At 39.2% G+C, this 27,540-nt stretch overlaps 1 protein-coding gene across 1 annotated transcript in view; it reads right to left on the bottom strand.

The window, feature by feature from the left end:
* Positions 1-5,283: 5,283 nt before the first annotated feature.
* EXOC5 (exocyst complex component 5) overlaps positions 5,284-27,540 on the bottom strand; it is a 28,256-nt gene continuing 5,999 nt past the window's right edge. The window contains exons 3-18 of the mRNA XM_059850571.1: positions 26,224-26,371; positions 25,662-25,856; positions 21,452-21,516; positions 20,980-21,008; positions 20,725-20,834; positions 20,197-20,241; positions 19,948-20,088; positions 18,778-18,860; positions 18,121-18,330; positions 16,808-16,955; positions 14,543-14,651; positions 13,741-13,861; positions 13,263-13,349; positions 10,932-11,040; positions 9,389-9,604; positions 5,284-7,641 (exon numbers count right to left, since the gene is read on the bottom strand). Coding sequence (XP_059706554.1) covers positions 7,453-7,641; positions 9,389-9,604; positions 10,932-11,040; positions 13,263-13,349; positions 13,741-13,861; positions 14,543-14,651; positions 16,808-16,955; positions 18,121-18,330; positions 18,778-18,860; positions 19,948-20,088; positions 20,197-20,241; positions 20,725-20,834; positions 20,980-21,008; positions 21,452-21,516; positions 25,662-25,856; positions 26,224-26,371 — 2,005 coding nt within the window. The 3' untranslated portion in view covers positions 5,284-7,452. The remainder of the gene's footprint in view (positions 7,642-9,388; positions 9,605-10,931; positions 11,041-13,262; positions 13,350-13,740; positions 13,862-14,542; positions 14,652-16,807; positions 16,956-18,120; positions 18,331-18,777; positions 18,861-19,947; positions 20,089-20,196; positions 20,242-20,724; positions 20,835-20,979; positions 21,009-21,451; positions 21,517-25,661; positions 25,857-26,223; positions 26,372-27,540) is intronic.

Below are 27,540 nucleotides of genomic sequence, written 5' to 3'. Positions count from 1 at the left end.
GATTTCCCCAGGAGGAAAAAAAGCAGCAAAATCCATTTTTTCCTCCCCCAAACACAATTCCAGATCTGCATGTCAGAACACAACAATTGTCAAGAAACACTGGCAGACAACATGATCCAAGATTACAGAATTATTTTAGTTGGAAAGGACTTAAAATATCATCTCATTTCATCCCCTGCCATGGCAGGGACACCTTCCACCATCCCAGGTTGCTCCAAGCCCCATCCAACCTGGCCTGGAACACCTCCAGGGATCCAGGGCAGCCACAGCTTCTCTGGGCAGCCTGTGCCATGGCCTCAGCACCCTCACAGGGAACAATTTCTTCCTAATATTGAACTTAACCCTGTTCTCTGACAGTTTAAGATATTCCTCTAAAACTTAGTGGCTCATTGCTGTGCAGAATTTCCTGCTTATCCCAGAATGTCTCCTCTCGATCCTTCTCTATAAAAGGAGATGCATTCACTGGTTAAACACACTAACTTTACCCACAGAGCCTTCCAAAAATGCATTAAGAAGGGAAAACAACAAGCAACATAGCAGAAGACAAAATAGATCTTAAAAACAGAAAAAAAACCAAAACACCTGAGCTTCATATAACTCAGAAAAATCCACTGAAGGAATCCACCTATTACAAGGGGCTGGGCTGGGTCTTGGAGATCTTATTTCAAGCTTTTCCCTGACAGGCTGGAGGGAGAAGGAAAGGATTTGGAAAAGAAATTCCATGGAAGAGCAAGAATCTTTCTAGGTTGAAAGGTGTTTTGTTGCTGTTTTTTTTTTTTTTTTGCTTAATGAGAAATTAAAACCACACATGCTGGGAAACAAAGTTGAGTTAAATTTAGCCCAGCTTTACACATTTTAACAATTCACTCTGCTGTCTGTAAAACACAGCAATATAAATATTGCTATCTCTGTTAAAATGAATTATTGACAATTTTAATACATGTTGCACAGTACATATTAATATAGAAAAATACATGTTATCAGCAGTGCAATGTTGACCATGTACTAATCCATTCCACCTGCTCAAATATTAGTGCAAATAATTATATATTTGTAATGCATCATTGCTGTCTAGTTTGAATCTCTGCCTCCAGAATAAATGTCTCTTCTCTGAAGTTGTTTGCTATTATGAGTAAAATGTTATATATTCATACTCAAATTGACTTTGGGTGGATAAGTAAAATGAGCAACCTTCAAAAATCCACTTGCCTAAGACTTAGCAAGTCGTTTTAATGAATTGTTTACAGTAAAATGGATGTTACAAAAATGTTTCAAATGCAAGCTGGTGTTCACTGGCTTCTCCACAATGCTCAAACATCAGTTAAATATCAGTGGAGGGCTCACAATGACCATCAGCAACCCAGGTGAACCTGAACTGTTTATCCTAACACCTGGAGCTTGGAATTGGCTCTGGACACATCTTCTCTCCACAGTCTCTTTCTTTAGAAGCAAAGAGAGGCCCTTGATGAGGCTGAACCCCTGACAGAACAATAACTCCTGTCCCCAACAGATTGATGCTGGGCATTCCCAATTTCTGGAAAAATCCCTTCACCCAGGATTTTTCTCCTGTGAAACTGAGAAGCCTCAGAGAAAAGGAAATCAATAATTATCTGATTGCTTCTCCTGTGTTTTGCTCCTTTGGAATGTGTTAGGAGATTATTTACCAACAGGTGATTGTTTCATTGGGTTCTGGTGTGAGTTGTTTTCACTCTTTGGCCAATCAGGGCCAAGCTGTGTTTGGACTCTGGAGAGAGTCACGAGTTTTCATTATTATCTTTTTAGCATTGTGTAAGTATTCTTTCTGTATTCTTTAGTACAATTTAGTTTAGTATTCTTTAATATAATATAGTATCATAAAATAATTAATTAGCTGTCTGAGAACATGAAATCAGATTCATCATTCCTTCCTGCCACAAATACAATATGATGCCACCATGCAAAAGCAGCTGCACATCCAAGACCTGCCAGGGCTCTGTTGTGCCAGGATAAACCCTTGGGATGGGGCTGGGAAGGGGCCAGGGCTGCCCTGAGGAGATCCAGAACCCAGATCAGCTGGGGTTCAGGTGAATCCATTTCAAGGGAAGAGTGGTGCAAACAGCCTCCTTTGGGGAGGAGAAACAGCCCCAAAGCTTACAGAGCCCCACTGTGCACACAGAGGGGACAAATGGAAAGGGCCAACACCTCTTAGTCTGTTCTCTCCTCTGTCCTTGCTAAATCCAGGTCTGAGAACAACAAAACACAGCCTGAGGGGCTTTCAGCTGCAGCCACTGCTGATGAAAGCCCCTCAGGACTCAGTAGCCTTGCAGATGATTTTGACTTTCAACGAGAGAGGGGAGGTTTTACACTTCAAGAAGAAAAATTTTAAAATTTCAGCTTTCAAAGAATGCTGCACATTGGGAGATCAGCAGAACAAGGCAGCACTGACAGCTGTGGCTCTTGGGATGGTCACACATGATCTAAAATTACATTTGTGGGGTGGGACAACTCTGACCCCACAGGGAGACTGGATACTAGGAAAAGGTTTCTCACTGAAGGGATGGCTGGTCAGGGCAGGCAGAGAATATGAGGGCTGGCCCCTCACAGCAGGGATGAGGACAGGAAAGGCATGGCAAGGGTAGGAATTGTCACAGCCTGTGGCTCAGCCATGTTCCAGCCTCAGCTCCAAGGTCTCCTCACTCCACAGAGGAAAAGCAGCAGTGCAGATGAGCAGGATTTGGGACTGCTACAAGCAAGCCTCAGATTTGGTTTCATCCCATATCAGGATGAACTGAAGTTACAAATAAATAAATTACTAAGAAAACTTCAATCAAGTATGAAAACAAGTAATTTTGATTTAAGCTGATACTCTTCAGAAAGGTTCAGCTTTGCATTTCATGTTACTTTCCTGGCACATTAAAGATTAAAGCTGAGATATCTGAGTTTTCCCCCATGGCTGGCCCCTTATATGAAGTTTCAATATAATGTATAGGTCAGAGGAAAAGAGATGGAACCAGAGACCTGCAGAGATGAGAGAATTTGGGGAAAGTAGAGGGATGAAGGGGAAAGAAGCTGCACTTCTCCCACCAGGCTCCACGTGGATGAAGAAGCACCAGATAATATGTAAAGGTCGCCAGGAAGCCACATTGCAAAGTTACAGATTTTTCCCTCTCTGGCAAAGTGGAACAGAGGGGAAGGGATAGTGAAGTCCTGAGATCTGAAAGGAAAACAGGGCACAGGAACATAAAGCTAAGAGAATAAAAGTAGAAACCAAGGTTTCCACACACACTGAGGGCTGTATTGACACAGGGCTGTGCCCCACACAAGAGAAAAGACGACAGGCAAACACAGCTGCTTCCCCACTGCAAGATAAGCAGAAGATGTGGCAGAGAAATCTCCTACCACCAAAAGAAATTAGAATGGAGGAGAAAAAAAGACAAGCAAAGAACTGAATGTAACTGGGCAGGAGATCTGCCTCCCTCCCCTCCTTAAAACAGGTGTAGAAACACCAGGAAAGAAAAAAAAAAAAAAAGCCTACAACATGCCAGCCTTGACACAGAAGCAAAACAGAAATCTGTCTCCATTTACAGCTACCACAGAGGAGGTGGTGGGGAGGAAATAATGCCCAGAAGCCAAAATCCAGCAGAACATGAGGACAAGAAAGGTGTTCCTACCTTTCTGTTGTCCTCTAGGAGAGAGCTGGTGGCTGGCTGGTCCTCCCTGCTGCTCCTGGGACAAGAAGAGCAAAGGGTAAGGGCTGCTACCAGCATTTAAAGTTAGACAAGCAATTGTTTAGATATCTGCTTCCTTTGTGCAGAAAAAAAATCATAGCCTCAAATTGAGTGGCTCAACCCAAGTGCTAATCTGAATTAAGACAATTATTGCTATGAAAATTTAATCCAAAGAGCCACCTCCTGCTCTGGAGTGTGTCATGACATCCAGAACTGAGACTGTTTACTGCCATGCACATACTGGACCGAGAAACCTGGAAATTTGTGTTTTGAAGGACAGGACAAGGTGTACCCAGCCCAGGAAGGGACCCAAGGGGCCTCATCCTCACCAAGGTACTTTGCAAGACACAAAATCTCCCCCAGAAACAGAGCAGTCAATTCAGGCAACACTCCATCACATCACCAATGAATTAAAATGACTTTGTGAAGAGGAAAATAAAACCAAACCCCAAACGTAACCCAAGTCCTCTCCCCATAGCCAGGATAGCCAGAATTTCCCTCTGTCGACACTTGCCACCCTCAAATCCAGCAGTCACTCACCTTCCTCCAGCTCACTGTCGTCCTCAAAGATAATCACAAGCTCAGCTCTGTGGTTCTGGACATAAATGAAGACAAATTCTCTTCCCTCCATGGAGGCTGCACCTTGCTGATGCATTTCCACTCCCATATCAGCACCTGTCCTTCAGAGCAGACACACACTGGGTTTGGATTCTCCTCCTGTTGGATCCATCTCTCCAGATGAATGAACAGCTCCACAGCCAAGTATTTCAGCCAGCCCCTCTCCTCTGGAGGCTGATTTCATTTCAGGGTGGGACACAGCTGTGGAAATTCAATGCCAATCCTGCTTTTCCTCCCAGGTTGTGTGTGTCAGGTTTCCATCATTCCTATTTTGACCTCCTCCTCCATGTGCTTCTTCATTTAAAACTGCTCCTTCTCCATATCCTTTTTTAGTTCATATCTTCTTCACTTCTTACCCTCTATTTCTCTATCTCATATTTCCCAGCACTGCTGTTTCCCCCTTTTTTTTTTTTTTTTGCACTATTTGTGAAAGATTGTTACAGAATTCCTTCCTGCCCTCTGTGCACACACAAACAGAACAAAATAGCAAGTGACCTTGATAAATTACAGGACTTGAAAAAAACCCACAGCTTCTTTTCCAGCCTACAACAGTTTACTGCAAAGCCATTTTCACCAATTGTAGACAACATAATTACACACACACACTCTCTCCCCCTCCCAGGCTTGGCTGCCAGCCTGATAAATAAATGCCTATGTTGTAGGAGGGAACATTAGACAGGCAATACTTTAACTCATTATATGAATATTAAAAGGCATATTTGTATTTTAGATACTATTTTATTGCATTCATAAGCCACTGGAAATATTTTTCTAAATTATATGCTGTAAGAGCTCTAAACTTAAAAATGTGTGAAAATTATAGTTCCCCCCACCCCATCCCAATCCAACTTGTATTATAAAATAAACTTACTGACAATGCAGCCTTCTCCAGAAATAGAAACTTCCAGTGTGTGCATGGGGAGGTTTTTTATAGGAAGGAGAAAGCTCACACCAGTGATAAATTTGGTCAGTAAAATTACTTTTATTCTTTCTTTTTTCTTTTAAATAGAAGGGCTTATACAATTGAGTATAAATATCTTCGAGGAACATGGAAATGAAAAGAAAAAAGTATCTGGAAGGAATTATTTTTATTGAGGAAGAGTTTACATATCTAAGTGTTCACCTACTTTTTGCTGCCTCCTGTTAACAGGCATAATGGAAATATTGCACTGAGCATATGCATGGAAAACACAGCTAACAAAGCAAGGAATATGGTAAATACATTTCATACAACCTTAAAAAAATTCAAACAGTCATACAACAAATTCTGAAGCACTTCTGTGATCTGCAATTTCAAGATGATGTTCACTGTTCTGAAGTGTTAGCATATTGACACTTTTTTTTTTTTTTTTTGTAGAAAGATTTTGTATTGGTTCATAAAACCACAGCCTTAAAATTGTTGGCTTTCAGTTACAGAGGTAACAGAGAGGTATCATCTGAATTCACATCAGAGCTTTTGGAACAAAAATGGCAGCAGTACAAGCAGGTGCCTCCTCCTGTGTCCAAACCCCTCTGTGGCTTTGCCATGGCCAAGGAACAGAGCAGAGCAGCCCAGCAGAGCAGCCAGACTCCCTGGATGCTGTGAGCCAGGCTGGCATCCATTCCCTTGTTTACTGACAGAATGCTCCCCTAAATCCAGAATGAAGCAGGAGAACCCCAGCTAAGCAAGAGAAGTTCAATATTGACCCCACCTGGGAATTCTTTACCAGAAGAGGAAAATACAATTCTCTGACCAACCCTTAAAGTGAATGGATAGAAATGCTGCTCTGGAGATGGGAGACAAAGAAGTTTCCATAATGTGCTGAGCCCACAGTAGAAGGAACGTGTTAGAAAGGATTTGCTCCACTGCAGTTCCAACCTGGTTTCCACAAGAGCCCACTCTGAAAAAAAAGGTCTATTTACAACAATTTCCAGCTGCTTGTGGAAAAGCCACCCCAGAGGTTTCAAACACCACTGCTGCTTCAGTTCACTGTGTGCACACTGTGGGTCCACGTCAGGAACTCCTGAATAAACCCTGGAGCACAACAGACACAGAGTAGCCTCTGTCCAATATGAAAGTTATGATCAGTGGAAGAGCAGCTTTCACACACTTCAACATTTTATATTGCTCAGGCACTGAGGATCAATTCTCTTCAGCAGGAGAATTTGCCACTCTAAGTTTTTGCTGGAGCCATTCCTGCCACATAGCAAAAACTGGGCTACATTTTATCCTTTCACTTCATTAGAATTTGAACTTATTTACATACAAAATAAGACAGGAGAAAAAGTTCTTTTACAGTAACCCAACAATGGGCACCTCCCCTTGCAATAAGGATGCCTTAGGCAAGGCAGCTGAATTCACTTCAGGAGCATATATAAAATTCAGTGTGCTGGTATCAAACAGAAACAATAATGTCAGATCATACAATGCCAGTACATTCCAGTGGGCCCTTGACTATTAGGTAAAAAAACCAAAACAAAGCCAAAGAACCAAAAATAAAATTTAAAAAAATCCAAAACTTTTCACCACTTTAGTTCTGTTTAGAATGCTAGACAATGAATAAATTATATCTTTCTGGGATAGTGTTTTACTCCTACTTCTCAAAGAAATTCCAAGCTAATTAATTAGAGCAAGAAATTACATTGAGCAGGATAACGTTTTAAATGAAAGATATGACTTAGAAACACCAATCAAAGATAATTTGATTATGATTAGCTGTGCTGAAGTCTAAGTCATTAAAATTGATGAAGAATGTTTTTACACTGGTCTATTCTATGTAATCCATTACCTAGGCTATGCTCTGTAGTTCAAGTCTAACAAATGGTATCTGATCATTCAATATTGAACACTAAAATACTTTCAATGCACCATTTGCTCTCCTACACCAACATGTTTCCAATTAAAAAAAAAAAAATCAGTAGCAAGTAGATTTGTGAAATTCTTCACTGGGAGAACTTGAGCTAACATGAAACATCATCCAGATTTTTACCTGCTCTCCTTCCACATGGCCAGGTTTAAATATGGCTGCTGCCTTATCCTGAACAATCACTGTCCCACAAAAGTTACACCCATGGTTGGTAAGAAATAATTCCCTGTGCTTTCTAACAACTGAGGCTGCCCAAAGGTGCAAGGTTTCCTGCCATGCTCTCAGCTGAAGTGGCGAGCCAGACGAGCAGACCTGTAGTCGACACGCAGCTGGACAAAGGAGTGAAGGATGTTCTTGTCCAGGTTAGCAAGTTGTTCTCCTGAGCAAACCTGCTTCAAATTATCTGGGGCTACAACCAGAAGGTTGCAAAGTGCATGCAGGGTATCAAAGAGCTGTAAGACCAGCGCAATCTGTGGGCAAGAGGAAACAAAGGAAAAAGCAGAAATTAACTTAGAGTTGCTTGAAGTCTTATAACAAAATATCCATCAGGTTGAAGTCTTGTAACAGAATATCCATCTACATCTATCGCTGGCTGGGGCCTGTGTACAAATCACAAATGGGATGGGACTGCTAGAACGTGCCTTGAGCTGTTTTATTTTCCAGCACCAGCCTCCTGACATGGTTTTGACAATGGGAAGATGCCATCAGCTCGCATCTCAGGCAGCAGACCAAGAACTCAATGTTACAACTTATAAAGTAAGTTTTTTGACCAATCACACAAAGCAAAAGCACATTGACAGTAGCTCCATCCAACCCACTATAAGCACATGTACCTTCAGTTAAACAATGCTTGCTTATTTCAAATACAATACCTGCTTGTGAGCCTTCAAACACAATGCACACAGCTCCATTATTCAGCTTAGAACTTCCAATATCTCACTAGATATACTTTTCTGCAGCTTAGGGAGTTATTCTAGACAAGCTTTAATACACAGACCATTGTTCTCTTTGCCCTTACTTTTCTACTGCTTACATAATTTTTCTGCTGACCAATCTTACGGCTACTGCTCAGCTCTAATCACAGCTCTGCTGTCTCTGAGGCTCTCAGAATCTCTGCTGGTCAGGATGACCCTGAGATGCATTAGAAAGTCTCTTTTTCCAGCCCAGCTGTCGAAGAAGGAGTGAGGATTCCTCTGTTCTGGTTCTCAAGGTTGTTTATTGTTTCTTATCTCTAACATTCTTTCTCTGACCCACTGGTCTGTCTGGCAGGTCGGGTTGAGGCACACTGCCCGTCCTTGGGGCAGTGTTATCTTTTATACTAAAAACTACATGTACATAATTTACAATAATTTCTCAATACCTATCACCTCTGTTAGACAGTGAGCTTCTACTCTAAACCAATCTAAAAGTGCCAACACCACCCAGAAGATGGAGGCTAAGAAAAAGAAGGAGGACAAGGCACACCCAAATTCCTCCATCTTGGGACCCCAAGCCCCCATTCTAAAAACCCCAAAATTCTACTTTTCACCCTGTGATGAACTAACTATCATTCCACTTAAACTTTTGTGAGTTGTAATTCCTCATATAAAGTTGGTAATTTTTTCCATGGGTCAAAATCAAAGGCACAGGGGTTTTGGTCTCTGTGCCAAGGTCTCTGAGCCCCCTAGCAGGGGCTTGAGCTATCCAGGACAGCCAGAGGGATGTCCTGGGTTCCAACATGAGGCCTGCCTTTTGCAGCTTTCCCAAAACCCTCTGATTTTAAGGATTCCCACAGTATCTTCAAAAGATGAGGAGAGAGAGGATTTAGCACCATCACTCCCTCCTGATGGACAGGTGTGGTGGTGTTCACAGGGGTCTTAGGACGAGGGAAGAGACAAGAATGTTGACTCCATGTTTCAGAAGGCTAATTTATTATTTTATGATATATATTATATTAAAACTATACTGAAAGAATAGAAGAAAGGATTTCATCAGAAGGCTAGCAAGGAAAGGAAAGAATGGAATGATAATAAAATCTTGTGACTGACTAGACAGTCCAAGACAGCTAGACTGTGATTAGAAACAACTACATGAGACCAATCCCAGATCCACCTGTTGCATTCCACAGAAACAGATAATTATTATTTATATTTTGTTCCTGAGGCCTCTCAGTTTCTCAGGAGAAAAATCCTGGCAAAAGGATTTTTCAGAAAATATCATAGCTACAGACAGGCTCACCTTGAAGTCTTTGGCACACTTCCTGTACTCAGCCACGTCACAAATGGCCAGCATTCCCCCCATGCAGCTGTAGGAATATTGCTGTAGGTGCTCATAGATGAGGCGATGGAAACGAACCCCGAGCTCCATCAAAACCGTGTCCACGTTCTTGCCATCCATGGAGTTCCTGATCTTTTCCACCTGTTTCCTAACATACCCACACACTTTAACACAAGCCTAGATTAAAAAATAGAAAGAAATAAGTAAGAATTAGGTAATGTACTGTGGTGGTGTTCACAGGGGTCACAGGACGAGGGAATAGATGAGAATCTTGATTCCATGTTTCAGAAGGCTGATTCATTATTTTATCATATGTATTATATGAAAAGAAAACTATATACTAAAACTATACTAAAAGAATAGAAGAAAGGATTTCATCAGAAAGCTAGCAAAGAAAAGAAAGGAATGATAATAAAATCTTGTGACTGCTCACAGCCTCGACACAGGTGGCTGTCATTGGTCATCAAGTAAAAAATTTCACATGCTGGGTAAACAATTCTCCAAATCACATTCCAAGGCAGCAAAACATGAAGAATCTGAAGCTTCTCAGCTTCTCAGGAGAAAGATCCTGACAAAAGGATTTTTTCATAAAATATGTCTGTGACAATCTACTTTCTTCCACATTGTAAGTTGAACATCAGTTACTAACTTTGATTAATCTCAATGATGTGTTGTAAAAGTTTGTTCTTCAGTTAATAATTTTCCACATTTCTTTTTATTTGCCACGCAAAGATGCAAAAATAAAAGTAGAAACATGGATGCAAGAAAATATTCAAATAAGTTATAGTTCACACCAGTTCAGAATAGAACATTTTAATCTGGATTTTTAATTTAGTGATCCAGCAAAGGGGTGTGTGATTAAAAGCCTCTTGTGAGTCACAATCATAAATCCAAATTAAGAGCCATACAGAGATTCCCACCCTTCCCACACTCTTATTTCCTACTGCTGCACTTCTCCCATTCCCACCTGGCTGCAGGAATCTAGGGAATGCTCTCACTTCTTCCCACTGAGTTTTTCCCCTACTTCTCCCTGCCTTTTTCCCTAATGTGAGCCACCCCAGCAGCCCCCAGGCTGGGATTCAGACACACTCACTGGAGAGAGAACACTGCAGCAAAATGTTCATGCTGTACCTGTGATGCTTTGCCATGTTCCTGCCATTCTGAGAGGAAAAACCACTCAGCAACTGGAGAGTACCTGATAATTGATTTTCTGAAACTGATAGCTTAAAGGTAATTATCAGCTAAAAGCTTTGTTCCAAATTTGGGCCTCTTGGGAGGGGAAAGAAGGTGCCAGTTCCTCCAGCACCCACTGATTTGTGTCTGACACTTGATAAAAACTACTCATGCTCCTTTTCAGCTTGAGAAAATAGTCCACAACAGAGTTTGGAGGTGCTTGGTGCGAGATAGAAGTAAATTAAGAAAATGCACATGTTGTCTAATGGGAGTTTGGTAAGGAGCATCTTGTGCCTGATAACACTCAAGAGCTGAGACTTTGGTTACTTACATTTGTATATTGAATCAAAACATTGTTTTCATCTTCTGGTTTGAAATCTGTCTTCTTCTGCTCTGCAGCCAAGATGTGTTTCATCTGTCCAATCATACAATTCAGTGTCCTTTAAAGTTACAAAGACAGATTGGGTTTTGAAGGAAACTTTTTCATTTCATTGACTTTTATATTTATATATACTGACACAATTCTGGACAAAACTAAGCAGCATGAAGCAATGAGGGGAAAAAAACCCAGCATCTAACATTTTTCTATAGAGGAGATTTTATGAAAGCAGTTAGAAAAAGGAGCATCAGCCAAAAAAAAATTCCTAAAAACTCTTTCCTCCAAGTTGAGTGTCTTGGAGCAGAGCATGCAGCCTGCTGCTTTTAAAGGGGACACATGAATTGTGAGGTAATCCATTCAAATCCAGCTCTTCAGAGGAACTGGATAGCATCCTTCAGAGAGAATCAGAAGGAAGCATTCCAAGGAGTTTAGCAGAATGAGATCACGTTGCATATTAGTCAGAAGCAAGCCTCAGAAAACACTTGGGAAATGAAGGAAGGGTGAGGGCAAAGAAGAAACTTCTTCCTTTGCCAGAACTTGGTATTTCTCTTGCTCCCAGAAATCTAATGGAGTTTTACAGCATCAATTATTTCTCCTTTATAGGATTTATCTGTTCAGAACATTATCTAAGGTCAAGGCTCTGCTTTCCTTCGAGTCCAAAGCAAAGGTCAAACAGCAAAGCAGAGACAGAGGCTGCAAACCTCTCCCAGTAGCCACCTTGGCCAGGAACATCCCCCTGGCTCTCTTCTCTTCCCCTTCCCCTTTCCTTCACCCCCCCAGCCTTCCCAAACAAAACCATCAGGGACATTCCAGGCCTTGAAGGATTCAAGCTGGGGTGGGGTGGTGAAGAATACATGCAACCAGAGAGGGGAAAAAACTCCTTTTTTTCCTATATATAGAGCTCAGAATTGTATTTCAGATTGACTTTGTTCCAAGTCCACATACCAACAGAAATTTAAAGAAATAATATATTGCATTCTCCTCAATTTCCATTTGGAATAAATACTCCCAGAAGGCTGTTTACACAACATACATACTGAGAGAAAACCAACTGAACTAATTCTGTTTGGCTAATAAATCACTTTTACTGAGATAGATAATTGCTGTGAATGGTTTTCAAGAAGCTGCACTTGGACTTTTCCAGATTAGATAAAGGTGAAACCATCAACATTTCAAAAATTTGCTTTCTTTTTTAAACTCATTCCTTTAAGCAGAACAATCAATTCTCAACAGCATCAGTGGTACCATAAAGCAGCACAAAATAGCCCCACAAACACATTTTACATGTAATGCTCATCTCGAAACTAATCTCTCTTTTTTATGTGCTGAAACACAATTTTTTTTCCAATTCCTCATCCACAAACCTTTGAATGTACTGTCTTCTGACAAGAACTTGTTCTCCTAAGTCTTTAAGAAATTAATTATTTAGCACAAACAGATACAAACCACTGTAATACTGATGACTGACCTGTATCTGTCTAGATCTAAGCTTATAGCCTCAGTGCTTCAAGTGCTTCCAACTTCGTGTTTAAACCTCTAAGGTCACCTGCAGCAGGAGCAGTTAAAATCTCAATTGCCACCTTACACCCCCTATTTCCACCTTCTCCTTGCACTTGCAGAAAATAATACCTCAAATCAGAAGTAGGGCATCACACACCAGCTCCATTTCCTAATATTAAGCTCGTTAGTTTATTATTTTCCTCTGCTGCAAAACAGCTGTGATTTTAATTTGCAATTTTTATAGCTATCCCCTCATTTTTATTCTGAGAAATAGAAAAAAGATTAAATGAGTCACAACCTCAAAGCAAGTCAATGTCAGAATCAAAATTATTCCAGGTCTCCAGACTTCCACGACTCGGTCTAATCCATAGCACTGCACAGATCCCAGCAAATCATTTAACCTATTTTTGTCAAACCTTGCTCCTAATGGAAATCCTGCAAGTGCTTAACCTATTTCAATCATCATTTCTCCCTCTTTCAAAGTAGAAAAACACCAGTTTGAGACAATAAGGTAACAGTGAATTATTGCACACTTTCAACATAAGCAAAATCCATTAACATCCTTCCTGAAGCATTTTTGGGTCAGAAATCTGCCATGGAAAACATGACCCTCTAACCACACAAAATGTAAATTTCCTATGCACAATAATATAAGTTTATTTATTTAAAAAAATTAAAATATCAATTTTCAGTTGAGGAATAATTAATGTTTAAAAGGCCAGTTAACATATATCACAAAGGTGTGGTTTAAAAGATTAAGAGAAAGTTTTAATCTCTACTTGCCTATCAATGCCCATATCCAGCTTCACTTCCATTTGTTCTATGATATCCTTTTTCTTCTGAAGGCATTCAGATAATTTAGGAGAAGAACTGCAAGAGTATAGAAGATATGTGACAGTATTAAAATTTCAAAACTAATCTGTCTGCTGGCTTTGCTGCTTCCAACAGGATCTAGTGAAGATTTCCCACCCCAGCAGGAAAAGGGCACAGCCACAAACCCCCTTGAGTCCCACCTGAAATGCAGCAGCAAAATCTCCATGGAGCAACATGTCTCTCCTTCCTATCAGTATTCCTGGAGCTCACCCTCTCCCATTTGTTTCCAAAGGAACCAATTTGTTTAAACTTCCCTTCTTCCCCCTCCCACAATATCTAGTTGAACTACTCCAAGCATAAACTTCTCTTAATAAAGATGAAAAATGAAAAAAAATTGCTCTCTTCACCAAAAATAGACCAGAGGAAATGTTAATCAAAACAAAGGTACCTGATCAGTGGCATCAGATGATCATTGAACTGCTTGTCAAATAAATGGAAAATAGTATTGGCCTGGTGGACAACATCCAAGAAATAAAGATTTGCATTCTTTGAATCAGAAGAGGGAATGCCTGAAGCAAAGGAGGTTTCATTAGAATTGTAACGATATGCAGCTCTTATCATTAGCATGATGACTTTTTAAATATGCAGATTTTTTCCATGAATGCTTAAATCACAGGCTTAGAGTTTCAAAAATTTACCACGGTGCCATATATAGAATTCTTCTCATAGCTATATTGGTAACAAGCATAAGAAATACCTCACTGGTAACATTTCTGATGGCAAAACAGAGCAGTCAATTTAAGAACTCCTTCAGAATGTGAGTTTGATGCTGTCTTACAAGACAGGCAGGTTCTCACTGTCAAGATTTTAACTTCTTTAAACAAGCAGTTTTCTTATTTACTGTCATTTTAAGCACACAAATATACAAACAAGCACTGAATTCCTATAAACATTAAGATTTAATACAAAAATATTCTCCTGTTATGACTCAGAATACAGAGGTAGGGAATGCTGATGTCCCAATTTCTATGATAAAAATGTTTCTAAAGACAGAAGCACGTTTCCATCTGTGCATCAATTCCCCAAATCAAAGTTACACTTTAGAAGCCATTAAATGTCAACCCCCAAACACACAAAACAGATTTAATTTAACCAACACATCCTGAACAAGGCCAATCAATAAGGCACAGCCAAGATCATCTGCACAGAAAGGCCAAGGAGATGAAATGCTCAGGAAATACTGTACTCACCAGCAAGGCCTGTTTCTAATGCATAATCGATGTGTTCAGTACATAAGAACTCTACAAGCATAGAAAAAATTCTGAAAGCATTCTTGGGTAAGTCAGAGGGATCAGAGAGCTTTAAAGAAAAAGAAAAAAAAATATCCTAAAGGTCAGTTCTACATAGATTTGAAAGTTTATTGGATATTGCAAAGGGGATAAGCTTAAAATGTAACAAGTATTCAGAATAATTGGAATTTTACTCAAAATGAAAAGTGTCCATACAGAGAATTATTCAGGAACAGCCCATAATATCAACAAACCTTTCAGTATTTACAAGTAAACTGAAGCTGCCACAGGAGGCTACAATAAGCAAATGTATTAACACTTTCTAATAATAATAATAATAAGGGTAATAATAAAAGAAGATATTAATTAATAGTCCTTACAACAGTTTTCCAGATGCAGTCTCAGGAACTGCCTAACCTGAATGCCACTGGATGCTGGAAAATGCATACAGAAGAGATTACTCTATGTATACCCTGTATTTTTATTCTTTTAACACTTTCCTGACACTGGCCACAGTGAGAAGCAGGACACTGGGTGAGCTGGAGCTCCAGTTTGAATTCTCTTAGCACTGCAGCAAAAATAATGCCTCTGAACCTGGGCTACATTTAGCACAGTTCAGCTGGAGTCAATGGAGCATGAACACTTTTATTAAGTGCAGCAATGGTCACATTTACACTCAGCATCTGGACTTTGATGAGCTGTAAGCAACATGGGATTTCGGACAGCAACCTGTCAGTAAATCCCTTCTCTAAAGAAAAACGTGACAGGGCTTTTGTACCTAGGAAAAACAGCTTTGGTTCCCAAGGAATTAGGTGAAGACTTTTATAAAGCTTCAAGGAAGAAAGATTACTGCAACTGCAGGTAATTTACACAACACTCACTAATATTTCTGCTGTATTTCCCCCCAAAAAACTCAAAAACCCAACAACAGAGATTTCCAAACAGTGAAATGTTTCAATATATGGCTACATCAAAATTACCAATTTAATTTTCCTAAAGCAGTCACAGCTGGCAGAACCCTGCACACATCTGCTATGTGACATAAATACCACAATTAGTTAGCCAGGGACTAAGTTATCTTTTGCACAGTAAGTTGCTTTGACCACAAACCCCTAAATTCTAAAATTGTAATTCTGGAAATCTCCTTATGTGCCAAGATCCATTGGGGTTTACACTCAAATACAATTCTTCTAAAATAATTTATATTAAATCTGATCCCAACAGAAAGGCAGAAACAAAAGGTTGTGCACATGTAGGAAAAAAAAACCAGTTTATATCAAGAATTTAACAACTGCTTCTAGCAACTATGATATTGAGAAAAATAATGATCCACCTGCTTGCCTTACAGCACTGATTCTCACCCTGAGGAAGGTGGTGATCCCAAGGGTGTTCAGGTAGAAGTCTTGTGTCTGTACCCTGCTCTGTCTTTGACCCCACTCAGTTTAGAGAATATTAAAACATCTAAATTGCTGAAGTTTCTCTGCCATGAACTCATTGAGAATGTTAAAGGACTTAAAATTTCCTAGGAATCAGTGCATTTAGCTAATTAAAAAAAAAAAAAAATCACATTTAAGTCTGCAATTAAATTTCAAGAGTTTTCATTTACACCAAGTACCAGACAAATATGATTGGCAGGCAGTAAAACCAGCAATTTAATCAGAAGTAAAATACCTTTTTCATGTTAGATTGAAGCATTTAAAGAACTGTAGAGGGTTACCAAGGTAAATAATGTTTAAAACTATTCCTCTCAACATTTTGTTGGTGATCATTCACTAATGTAAGAAGAAATTGCACTTGAGGCAGGAAAACAACTGTTGAACTATTCAGTGTATTTTTAAAGCAGGAAAAGAAAAGCACACTAAAGGTTTATCAGGTTTTGGGTCTAATTTAGTAAGAAAAGCACTGCAGCCAGTAGGCTTAACCTTCCCCACTTCTTCCAAAAACAGCCAGCATTAATACTCACAAATTACAAGATCTACAAGGAAAAACAAACCCTCAGCCTCCACTGTGGCTCCATGAAAAACTCAAGTTCAAATATTTGAAATATCCTTTCCTTTTCAAATTTACAATAACCAAAAAAAATTACAAATTTTTACAAATTTACAAATTTTCCTTTCCAAATTTACAACAACCTTCCTATCACACCTCAACCAAAAACTTAAGCTCAAGACTTAATCTCACACACAAAATGATACCACTAAGGGAGGTCACAGGAAGCAAACTTACCCTGTGACATCTTTCAAAAGCTTGCTTGGTTTCTTGCAAAAGGTTAACCACCACTTCTTGTGACAGGAAAGTTTCCCCATGTGTGTCAATGCTTGGCCCCAGGGGTAAGTTTGTTCGTTGCCTTAGTCTCTCTTTGAGGTCTTGAATACTGGAACAAAGACAGACCCCAAGAAGATTTCACCAGGTGGAAGTTCTGGCACTCAAACTCAACAATAATTTAGGATCTTTTAGTTGTTAACTCAAAAAACAGGACCCAAGACACAGTTTAGGATGTGCAAGCATTAAGACAAGTCTTGCAAGCTTTAAAAACAAAAATTGGCAGTAAATGCAGAACTACCACCTCTGATACCATGGTCAGCTGAGTTCTGGAATGGCACGTTCACACATGGGAGCAGCTATTCATTCCCCTTGTGGGATGAGTGATTTCACTGGAATCCTGCAGCACTTCTGCTCTGTGGACAGATTTAGCCTCCATCCTCTCTGTCACACTGCACTTTCCAAACACTAATGAGAGCTTCCTATCTCATCCACACCCACAAATCCTCTCATCCTCATCCATTATCTCAGCAGTTCTTTATTTAGTCAAGCATGCTTCGACACATTTCCATGCATAAAACAACCCATACAGTTACGCACCACAATAAATTTAATTTTCCCCAAGAAAATTAAATTTTCATCTTTGCTTTTTTTAAATTACTTCACTGCTGCTTTTTCCATGTAATTCCTCATTCCTGAACCCAGCAGCTCTTTGAAAGGTGCAGTAGCCTTAGCACTCTGCTTCACACGAGTTTCAATACTTCCTATCCCACCTCTCACTACTCCTTCATTACTTTTTCTACCCTGAGGATAATGAAGTCTTGTTTTACCTTTCTCTAAGTCCATTGCATCTTCTGGGCTCACTAAGAGCTTTCTCACTGACATTGCTATGGGTCTTTTCCCCTTCCTAGGTCTTGGGAGGGGACCACAAGACCTGGGCAGGTGAAAAAAAATGTATGCTTTTAGATACACACATATACATGCTTTAGGTACCTTAGTTTTGCTTCAGTCCTTTTGTGGATCTGGATCCTAAGTTGAAACATAGGTTTAACTGGTATTTTTCATTTCCAGTATGTACAAATACCATGCACTGAGTACATTTCACATGTACTGAGAGCAACACACTTTTGAGCAGAACATAAAGTGAAAGCAAATTATAAAAAGCTGTAGGTCTTTGGCAGCTCATCACTGTGCATCTGACATGGCAAATACAGCCTTTCTCCCCTCACCACCTCCCTTCCACTTCAAAATTATCAAACTTCCCAAAAGGAACTTACCCTCCAGTGCCAATGGACCTCTTCTGGTGGTTTTTGGAATCATAATAGCGCTGCAGAATCATTGCACTCCTACTTTTCAAATAGCCAATTTCCACCTCAATGTAATTCTCCAAGTAGGAAATGAAAATGGCCTTGATAAGCTTAGACAAGAAAGTCTGCTTATCAGTACCCAAGTTAAATTCCATCAATTTGCTTGACAGATTAGTGGTTCTTTATGCAAAAGAAACAAAGAAGGGAAGGGGAGGAAAAGGTTGAATGTGGATGAATTACAGCATTACACGTTTGTAAAGTACACAGCACAACAGAACCCAGATGGTGATTAAGACTTGGAGCAGTTTCACATTTAAGTAAAGAATTTCACATAATTCATGTTTAATTACACACAGCACCACTGCAATCAAGTTGCCAGTGAGATGGGGAGGACTGGCTTTTGCACAGTTTTAAAATTACTCTTGAAGATCACAATAATACCCATTGAAAATAATAATGGCCATTTTAAATTTTCCTTAGGAAACCCATCATTGTAAAGGTTAATAGACATAAAAAATTTACAGCTTTTATGAGAAGTTTACATTTTTGGCTTCTTTTTCTTGACAATAGATCTGTTTATCTTCCAATAGCTTCAATCCAATAATTTCATCATTGATATATACATACCTTGTATATAGATCATAGAGGTTTTTAAGATACTGTTCTGCATCTGATTTCCTGTGTTCTTCCAGCTGGTCCTTCACATAACTCTGCAAAATTTGGTACATCTGTTAGAAGATCAACTGACAACCACAGGTCATTCTCACTACTTCCTAGATTATATAGAATTTCCTGCAAAGTGTAGATCTTACTTAAAGGAAATTCATCTTTCCTCGGTTTTACATCTCTAATTTACACTTCCTGCATTAGCCACAGAGGGGGTTAAACACACTTGTAGAAGAAAATTATTTAATAATACAAAACAGTAATGTGTGAAGCAAAGACAAAAGACAGATGGCTTTGAAAATATGTCTGACCAACTAACACAAAATCCCCTCTCTTTAAGAATCCAAAGCACCAGAGGCCTCAGAGCATTTCTGCAGTTCACAAGGCAAAGGAGATGGTTGCATATTTGCTTATCATAATACATACACAAAGCAGATACAAGCTTAGAACCTTCTTATCATTGAATATTTGGACAAAAATATAATTTAGCATAAAATACTAATTCAAAATTGACACACAAAACTGGGGTTGAAACACAAGCTCAATCTCTACACTATGAGAACAACATCTACAGGGAAATTGATTTTTGCAAGGAAAGTCATGCTGTTGACTTTAAGAACTTAAGTGGGTGTATTTGCAGGATGAAAAACTTAGTATTTTCAATTATTCTAGATTTTCATAAATACTGCATTAGCTGCAAGACAGTACTCACAACATAAATGATTTTCACTTACTCAGTGATAACCTCACACACAACATCCAAATCCAAGAATGAGCAAATTAAAGATATGAAATGTGGAAGTTCTGTTCCTGACATATTCTTGGTAGGGGGCATAGAGAAGTAATCAAACTTGTGTATGACATCTCATGAATTACCCAATGAACACAGCAATTCCCTAATAATTTTACATATTGAGTTTGAGTATTTGCAGTCACCCTGGATTCAGAGCACAAGGAGATTTATTTGATATGGGCTTGATTATCTGTCCTAATTATTACAATGAGTTGATTCTATACCCTTATACAAAGATCACAAATACTGTAAATTCTCATTAATTGCTATTACTAGATAAAATATTTTTTTATTAAGAGGTTCCTCAATGAACTTCAACATGTTAAAAGTTAAAATACCTGAAGTTTAACTTCAAATATATTTTGAATGAGTTTGGCTAGCACTGTCTCTGGATTGCTAAAGATTTCTCCAACTTGCTTATTCACTCTCTGGCAGAGAATGGCTGCATCTTCAAAGACATCATTCCTCAGGAATGCACCCTAGGGATTGAGAAGCACATTTTAGAATGTATTTCCAACAACCTATAGGACAACATAAATCAATAATGTAATGTAAATAAAGAAATGATGTAAAACAAACTGCATTACCTCTTGACACTGTTTTATGTACACATCAACACAGTGGGAATAGCCCTGTGGAAGGAGCAAAACAACTTAGTGTTAGAGCAGGGTGTTCATGTTTTCAGTACTAAACAAAACCAAAGAAATACAAAGCTTGTGGAAAAGTTAATTAAAAAAAAAAAAACCAAACAGAATTAATTCAAAGCACAGACTTTTCCAAACCTCTTTTTCTTACATATCCAACATAACTCCACTTACCACCACTGTACATGGATACCTCAAGTTTCAACATTTTTTCTCAAGCATGAAAGTCAGGTCACACCCATGCAAGAAGAGATTATCTTAGAAAGTTCCCCACTGATGCTGCCCCCAATCCCCCTCATCTGTCTCCTTTATTCCCCTGCACTTGATTTCAGATTGAACACCTCAGTCCTGAAGTGACACATTATCTGACATGAAGGTTTGCCCACACAAATACCTTCACTCAAAACAGGCACTTATTGTACCCTGGGTCGGTTTTATTCACATATTTAAATTAAGCCCCTCAGCTTTTACCTTAAAGTGAAGCAAAACTGCTGCTACTTCTCTCATCCTGGAGATTTCTCCTCTGCGCTGAGCACTGGTAAACTCTTGAATTAACTGGCACTCTAAATCGTGGTACTTACCTGGAGAGAAAAGGGGATAACAACAAAAACCCATCAGGCTACGTAAATCAGGCAAAAACTGTAATACTGACATATTGCTTACTTCTTTAATCATCTTTAACAATTCAAATACAGCAATATGGATTGAACTAGATAGATAACTTACTTGCTATCTTTGATTTCACTTCAGAAAACCTGTTAACAACAACAAAAAAATAGCATGATTAAATTCAAATCCACATCACATGAGAAATCACAGGCATCCTGGATCATGAACAGCAGGCACTCTGCTTAAAAATGAAAACATGCAGCACAAAGACGACAGAAAAGTTCCCTGATTTATATCCCTAAAAACCTACAAGCATCTAATTCAAATCTAGCATTAAGTCAGCAAAGCAAAATTATCCCATTAAAAGTCTGTTAAGCAGTTTAGGATGTGTATGTAAAGATGATCCTACAACATGAGTGCGTGAACACAAATTTGAGAATAGAGGAGAGAGAAATAAGCACACAATCCAGCTCAAAAGCTCCATGAATCCCTAAGCACAGCACCAAAAGGGGAGACAAGGGAAGCATCAGAAAAATCATAGCTGTGCGAAGATTTGCTTTCTTAAAAAGATGTTCAGATAGATTTTTACCTGTCAAAAGGCAGTTCCTGTGCAATCAAATGCAGTTTCTGAATAATATCAGCTGCCTCTTTAATCTGGTGAGAAGAAAACATGACAGAGTCATTAAAGAAGGTCTGATTTTGGGCTGCTCCTTTCCTCCCCCTGCACTGTCCAATTTTCATGCACAAAGTTCCTATCTCTAAAGCTGGTTGAGTTGACATACCCGTGGAAGAGATCAACCCCTCCAAGTTCCCATATGTACTTTTAAGATGCTTAAGGTATTTTTCTTTAACATAAAGTAATATAGGTCAAAATATGATGAAAAGTCACATTACATGTTCCCATTGGGGATGTCTGTGGAGGTGTGTGAGCTGTCTGGACAAACAGCTCACACCAAAAAGAAGCCATGACCATGCTTGGCATGGAGAGGGGAGAAAGGGAAAAAAGGGAATGAAGCAGAGCATTCTCCCAAAGAAAGATAAATGTAAGATATATTAGAAATTATAAACTCTGAGGTCCAAAGCAAAAATCAAGATGGAAGTCAGGTAATTACAGAGCTACAAAATAGGAAGAGCTGCATGAATACAAAAGTTAATAAAGAGGTAACACAGCATGCCAATCTGTGCTCTGCTCTGGGCAGCAGAACCTTTTATCCACTACTCTTCCACTGTCAGTCAGCACAGGAAGTGCATCTAAGCAGCGCTTAGTGTCTGCTTTGTTAGGCTGAATAAAACGATGGAAAACCCAAATTTCAAAGTGTGGGGAAGGCAGCTGGTTGCAACTGAACTTGAGTGGATTTAAGCAGTGCTGACTGGGCCAAAGCTGACACAAGTGGAGCACATCTGATGAGGAGCAGTTGAGGGAGCTGGGGGGTCTCAGCCTGGAGAAAAGGGGGCTCAGGAGGGACTTTCTCACTCCAAAACTCCAGGGGACAGCCAGGGGGATTTGGCTCTGCTCCCAGAGAACAAGGGACAGGACAAGAGGAAACAGACTCAAGTCGCCCCATGGGAGGTTTAGATTCAGGTTAGGAAAAAATTCTTCATGGAAGGGGCAGTCACTGGCACAGCTGCCCAAGGCAGTGGTGGAGTGCCCATCCCTGAGGGATTTAAAAGCCATGTGGATGTGGCACCTGGGGACACGGATTAGTGGTGGCCTTGGCAGTGCTGGAGGAAAGGTTGGGCTCAAGGGTCTCAGAGGTCTTTTGCAACCTGAATTATTTGATGACTAAAAGCTTTATAAGCTGGCACAATGGAGAACATGCAGAATTTGCAGTTTATCTTGTTCTTCCAATTAGTGATGATCCAGGGAACTGAAGTGAGAGGGAAGGAAGTAATGAAATCCTATTCTGCCACCACTTAGAAGAGGCTGGATTAAAACTTTTCAAGAATAGAAGCAGACACACAGGTAAGAATAGAGAGCAGAGGGATCACACCAGGGCTGGTTGTTCAGCAAAAATAGGGGCACTCAAAGTGTATCCATTCTGACTACTAAGAGCAGCTTATGTTTTGAACTGTCAGCTTACAATAGCCTCTTAAGGCAGAAGCTGCTACACTCCTCAAATAAATCCAATGAAAGAGCAGTTATTTCTATTAGCTTGCAGCAACATTAATACCTAACAACTGGGATCTATACAATTGTCCATATATTAGCAGTTATTCACCAAAGCTGCAAAATCAAAACAAACAAAAAAAAAACCAACCAAGAAATCCCACAAACACAACATTTTCTTTCTTTCCTCTTCACACAATAGCTGTTAACTAACTTAGATTTTATTGAACTCAGGACTTCTTCTATGCACAAGAGAAGCCATGACAAATCAATTCTCCACAGTTTCTGCTTAAACCCGGACATCTTTAATTTTTAATTGAATTAGGCTTCTGTAAACCATTAAAACCAAAATAAATATCGATTTTGTAAGGGCTGTAATGTACCTGGGAAAAAACAACGGAAAAATCATGGAGAAATAATGGCAAGGGAGAATTTTAACACAAAACATGCACAAGTGAAAAGGCAAAATGAAATATTATTAAGTACAGAACATAAACAGAGAAATGGACATAAGAGTAAAAGTAAATATATTAAGCAGGACAATGTTATTAAATAATAAACAAGTGAGCAGCTGATCATTTTGATAGTTTAATTGTGTTGGAGTGATTTGCTCACTTCAAATATCTTCAGTACAGCAGAAAAATTGGTTACCAAGCAGCACAAGGGAAATTCTAAGGATTCAGAGGGTGAAGACACAATGCACAGAAAGGGAGAAGCCAGCAAGGAAAACCTTCACAGAGGTAAGGCAGCAATTGCTCAGTATGGCTGGGAGAAAGTGGGAAGCAACAAACAGAGTGTAGGGAAAGAAAGGAATCCAACAGATTTTAAGAACAGACACTATTGAGAAAAGTATCAATTAGAAGGTAACTACTATATTCTTTTTTGTGCCTCTCCTTTCACAGTATCCCCTCAATGTCTCAAAGAAAAGTCTACACTTGTGAGGGCTGGCAGAGCATAAAAAATCATAACATCCTCTAAAACATTATCTAAAACCCTCATCAGTTTGAAGATCATAAGATACTGACAAAGCACTAAGGCTTCATATTTAAGAATGTTTGTTACTATCTCACACTTTAGAAGTATTTTTAGTACAAAGATGCATTAAGATGTAACAGCTCCTGTCTGGGCAGGCTCTTTCACAAACCACTTCTTCAAGTTATTGTTTAAAACAGGGGGGAAAAGTTCAAGAATCCACCTGGCTGAAATTAGCCCCAGTAAGATAACTTGTATCCAGAAATTCTTGTTTGTGTTCCCACACCCTTCCCCTCCAGACTGGCCCAAGACTTCAGGCCTTTACATTGTCTTCCTCCAGATTTGATGAGTATCTTATTATTCTTTGGGGTGTGCAGAGATTCATTTGTTTACAAATTTCCAGGTTCACCCTATTTATCTACCAAATTTTTCTGGTTTTCCAACAGGATGTATCATGAGACTTTAATTTACAAATAAAGTGAAAGTTGAATTCTTTGAGCCTCTTGAGGCTCAAACAATTCTCTAACTTATGTTTTGTTATTCATCATGCTGCCATTAAATACTTTTAAAATGTATGTTTTATTACTCCTTAGGAAAAAGGAAAGGAAAGAATTTATGCAGCTCTGGGAAAGGCTGTCTATAGAAGAACTTCCCTTATGCTGAAACCTTTCTGTTTCCCTTGGAAATCAGGGAAGTTTTTCCTCTGCTCTCTTGAATTAGGGCAAGCTATCAACTAGTAATTACCATATATCCACAGACCATGAATCAAAAGGCACTGTGCAAGTGACTCCTTGGGAATACAACTATATAAAATGATTAGCTTTTCATTTCCCTGAGAGACACCTCCAGCTCAGTGGGGAGGGGGTGACTATTAACCTGTTCTCAGGCCTTCCATGAGCTGCATTTCAAGCACATTTTTTTTTGCTGAATGTGCAAATCAAGTGTTTGCTGTTTCCACATATTATCATTTTTTTCCTGACTACAACCATAGCACTGCACAGAATTTAAGGAGGGAAGGAAGATTCTTCAGGATACATCCAAAAAACCCGAACAAACCCAAAGCAACAACTTCATTTAAACTGCATTGAGAAATCCAATGTGTCCTTTTGCTTAGAGCTGGATTCTTTTCCTTCAGTTTATTTCTGTTTGTCACACCACTCAGATTATATTTGCTTCATGAACATTGTCTTGAAGCACAAGAAAAACAAAATGCTTGAACATTTCTTTGAAGTTTTCCTGCCTGGTTCCTCTAAATTCCAAGGGTGGAGACATAACCACAGGACTACACAAAGCCCAACGGCATGCTGTGACAAAAAGGTATCCAAGGCCAGTGGACTGACCCAACAGAGCAAAGTTGCACAAAGAAGTTGCATTCAGAAACGTTCTGCTTTACAGGATGGATCTGAGGCAAGGGGTTCAAAGGAAACAGGCAGATATTGTATTGCACTCCAAAGTTGCCCTCCCAGCGTTTCCCAAATCTCCGATAATTTCATAAAATGAAAAATGCCAACATTGCCACATTAAGCATCGCTGAATACAAATGCTTTATCAGCAATCTGCAGCCCAGTGTTGTTAATTTACATTTCAGAACAATGAAACTTTAACAAGTCAGTCACTCAGTGGTTTGAAGTCTGACCATGGTAAGTCATGGTAGCAGCTTGTAATTAGGGCAGTCCCGCTTATTGCTTTGAACTGCTTTCATCCCGCTGACAGCTCTTACCTTTTCAGAGTTTGTAAAAACATCAGACTTCAGCTCTCCATCCAGAAACTCATTAAAGTATTTCATCAGCTTCTGAGCCTCCACAGCCCGTTGCCGTGGCGTGTTTACCCCCTCCAGCTGGTCGCCAAGGTGACAGACCTTAGTTGCTACATAGCTGATGTGCTCATCCAGTTCTTGGAAATGTTGGAAGGCAACCTGGAGAACACAGACACTAAACTCATGATTTCCATTTCATCTACTTCAGGAAACACAAGAGTTCCTTCAGGAAGAAGCCCAGGGAATGTAGGTGCTGCATCTCAGAACTGCTAATTAGTTAATTACACACAACCCAAATAAATCTTAGAGTTTTTCTTGAAATGATTGTGAAGACTGCCCACTTTCAGCATTGCTAACACTCCTGAATGGAACATGCAGATGAGCTTCCTTTGACAGGAGAAATTGCCACCAAACCCTCTTTACTCTTATCTCAAACAGCAACACCCTGTACCAAGAAAAGTTAAAGGAGCACAGGATGCTTTGAAAACTTGCACAGCTTCCCACTGACTCTACCCTCTGGATTTACCTGGTTGCTTTTCTGCAGCTCTTGTACTTTCTTGGCAAATTCCTTTGCTTCCTTCTGGCACTGTTGTTCTAGTTTCTCCACCTTCCTCTGAATCCTTTCATCCATTACCTGTAATTCTTGGATATGATTTACAAATTCTTCCAATAATCTGATTTAGAATAAAATACAGGAAAACAGACTTTAGTTTGAAAGACAATGTCTTCTGAAGAGTTTAAAACACCTCAAAAAACAAAAAGCAACTTGCATACAAGGCTGATCTAACCACGTCCAACTTAGAAATGTTTCTAGACTGAAGACTTAAAATAAATAAATAAGTAAATAAATAAATAAATTTAAGTAAAAAAAATTAAATAAATTAATTTAAATTTTTATATTTAAATATTTTAGAAAATAACAATATTTTTATGTATAACATTAAATATTTTAGAAAAATTCTGTATCTAAAATTTTGTTTTAAACTACATAACCCTGGTTGTGTACCACCCTATGACAACATAAAAACTGTGTGCAAAGGAGAGAGGAACACCAAAATATCAATCCCTCAAGAACGTGGCTCTATCACAGATAAGAAATCCCCACATCCCCATCTTCCCTAAATAAGTCTCATATGGAAAAAGAAACCTGAGGCCACTACAACCCTTCAGTGTAAGGGATACAACATAAAAATATTCTCTACTCTACATGTTTCTGTAAAGTTGGCAATCAGCATTACAATGAGTAATTATTAACAAGTAACTGATACAGCCATAATTTCATAATGTTGTTCTGACTGACTTCACTTCTTCCTATACCCATTTTAGAGGGTTTTTCTGCCCTTTCCCATCATTAACCTTTCTTTCAGGCTCACATTTTACTCCTCCCAATCATCTGAATGCATTCTTGAATTCCCTCTGTTCTTTTCATTCTATTCTCAACATCTCTCTCTCTCTCATTCCTGTTTTTGTTCATTCTGTCCCATTTCTGTCATATTTTCTGCTCTTACTTTTCTAAATATGCCAGTCACTGGTCAAGGAATGGATTACTCCCAGATCCTCCACAGCCATAAAACTCATGCTAAGAACTAAAAACATCTGAAACATTTCAGAACTCTGCTGTCCAGGTTTAATGTCAGAAGAGCCTTGTAGCCCAGTCAGTTACTTGAGGGCACAACTTCTTAAAGAAAACTGGACTGAGGCAGATGTTGGTGACTCCTCTCCTTCACTCCCTGCTTGCCAGAAGCCCAAGAGCAATCTGCACATTGCAGCAGATTTCACAGAAAGCCACAAGGAACACATCTAAGTTTACAGAAGTATATTGAAAATCAAATTTAAACAACAG

The sequence above is a fragment of the Haemorhous mexicanus genome, chromosome 6, assembly GCF_027477595.1.
Source record: "Haemorhous mexicanus isolate bHaeMex1 chromosome 6, bHaeMex1.pri, whole genome shotgun sequence".
Lineage (NCBI taxonomy): Eukaryota > Metazoa > Chordata > Aves > Passeriformes > Fringillidae > Haemorhous > Haemorhous mexicanus.
Note: the sequence above shows the minus strand (reverse complement) of the source record. Positions and strands in the feature narration are given on the sequence as shown.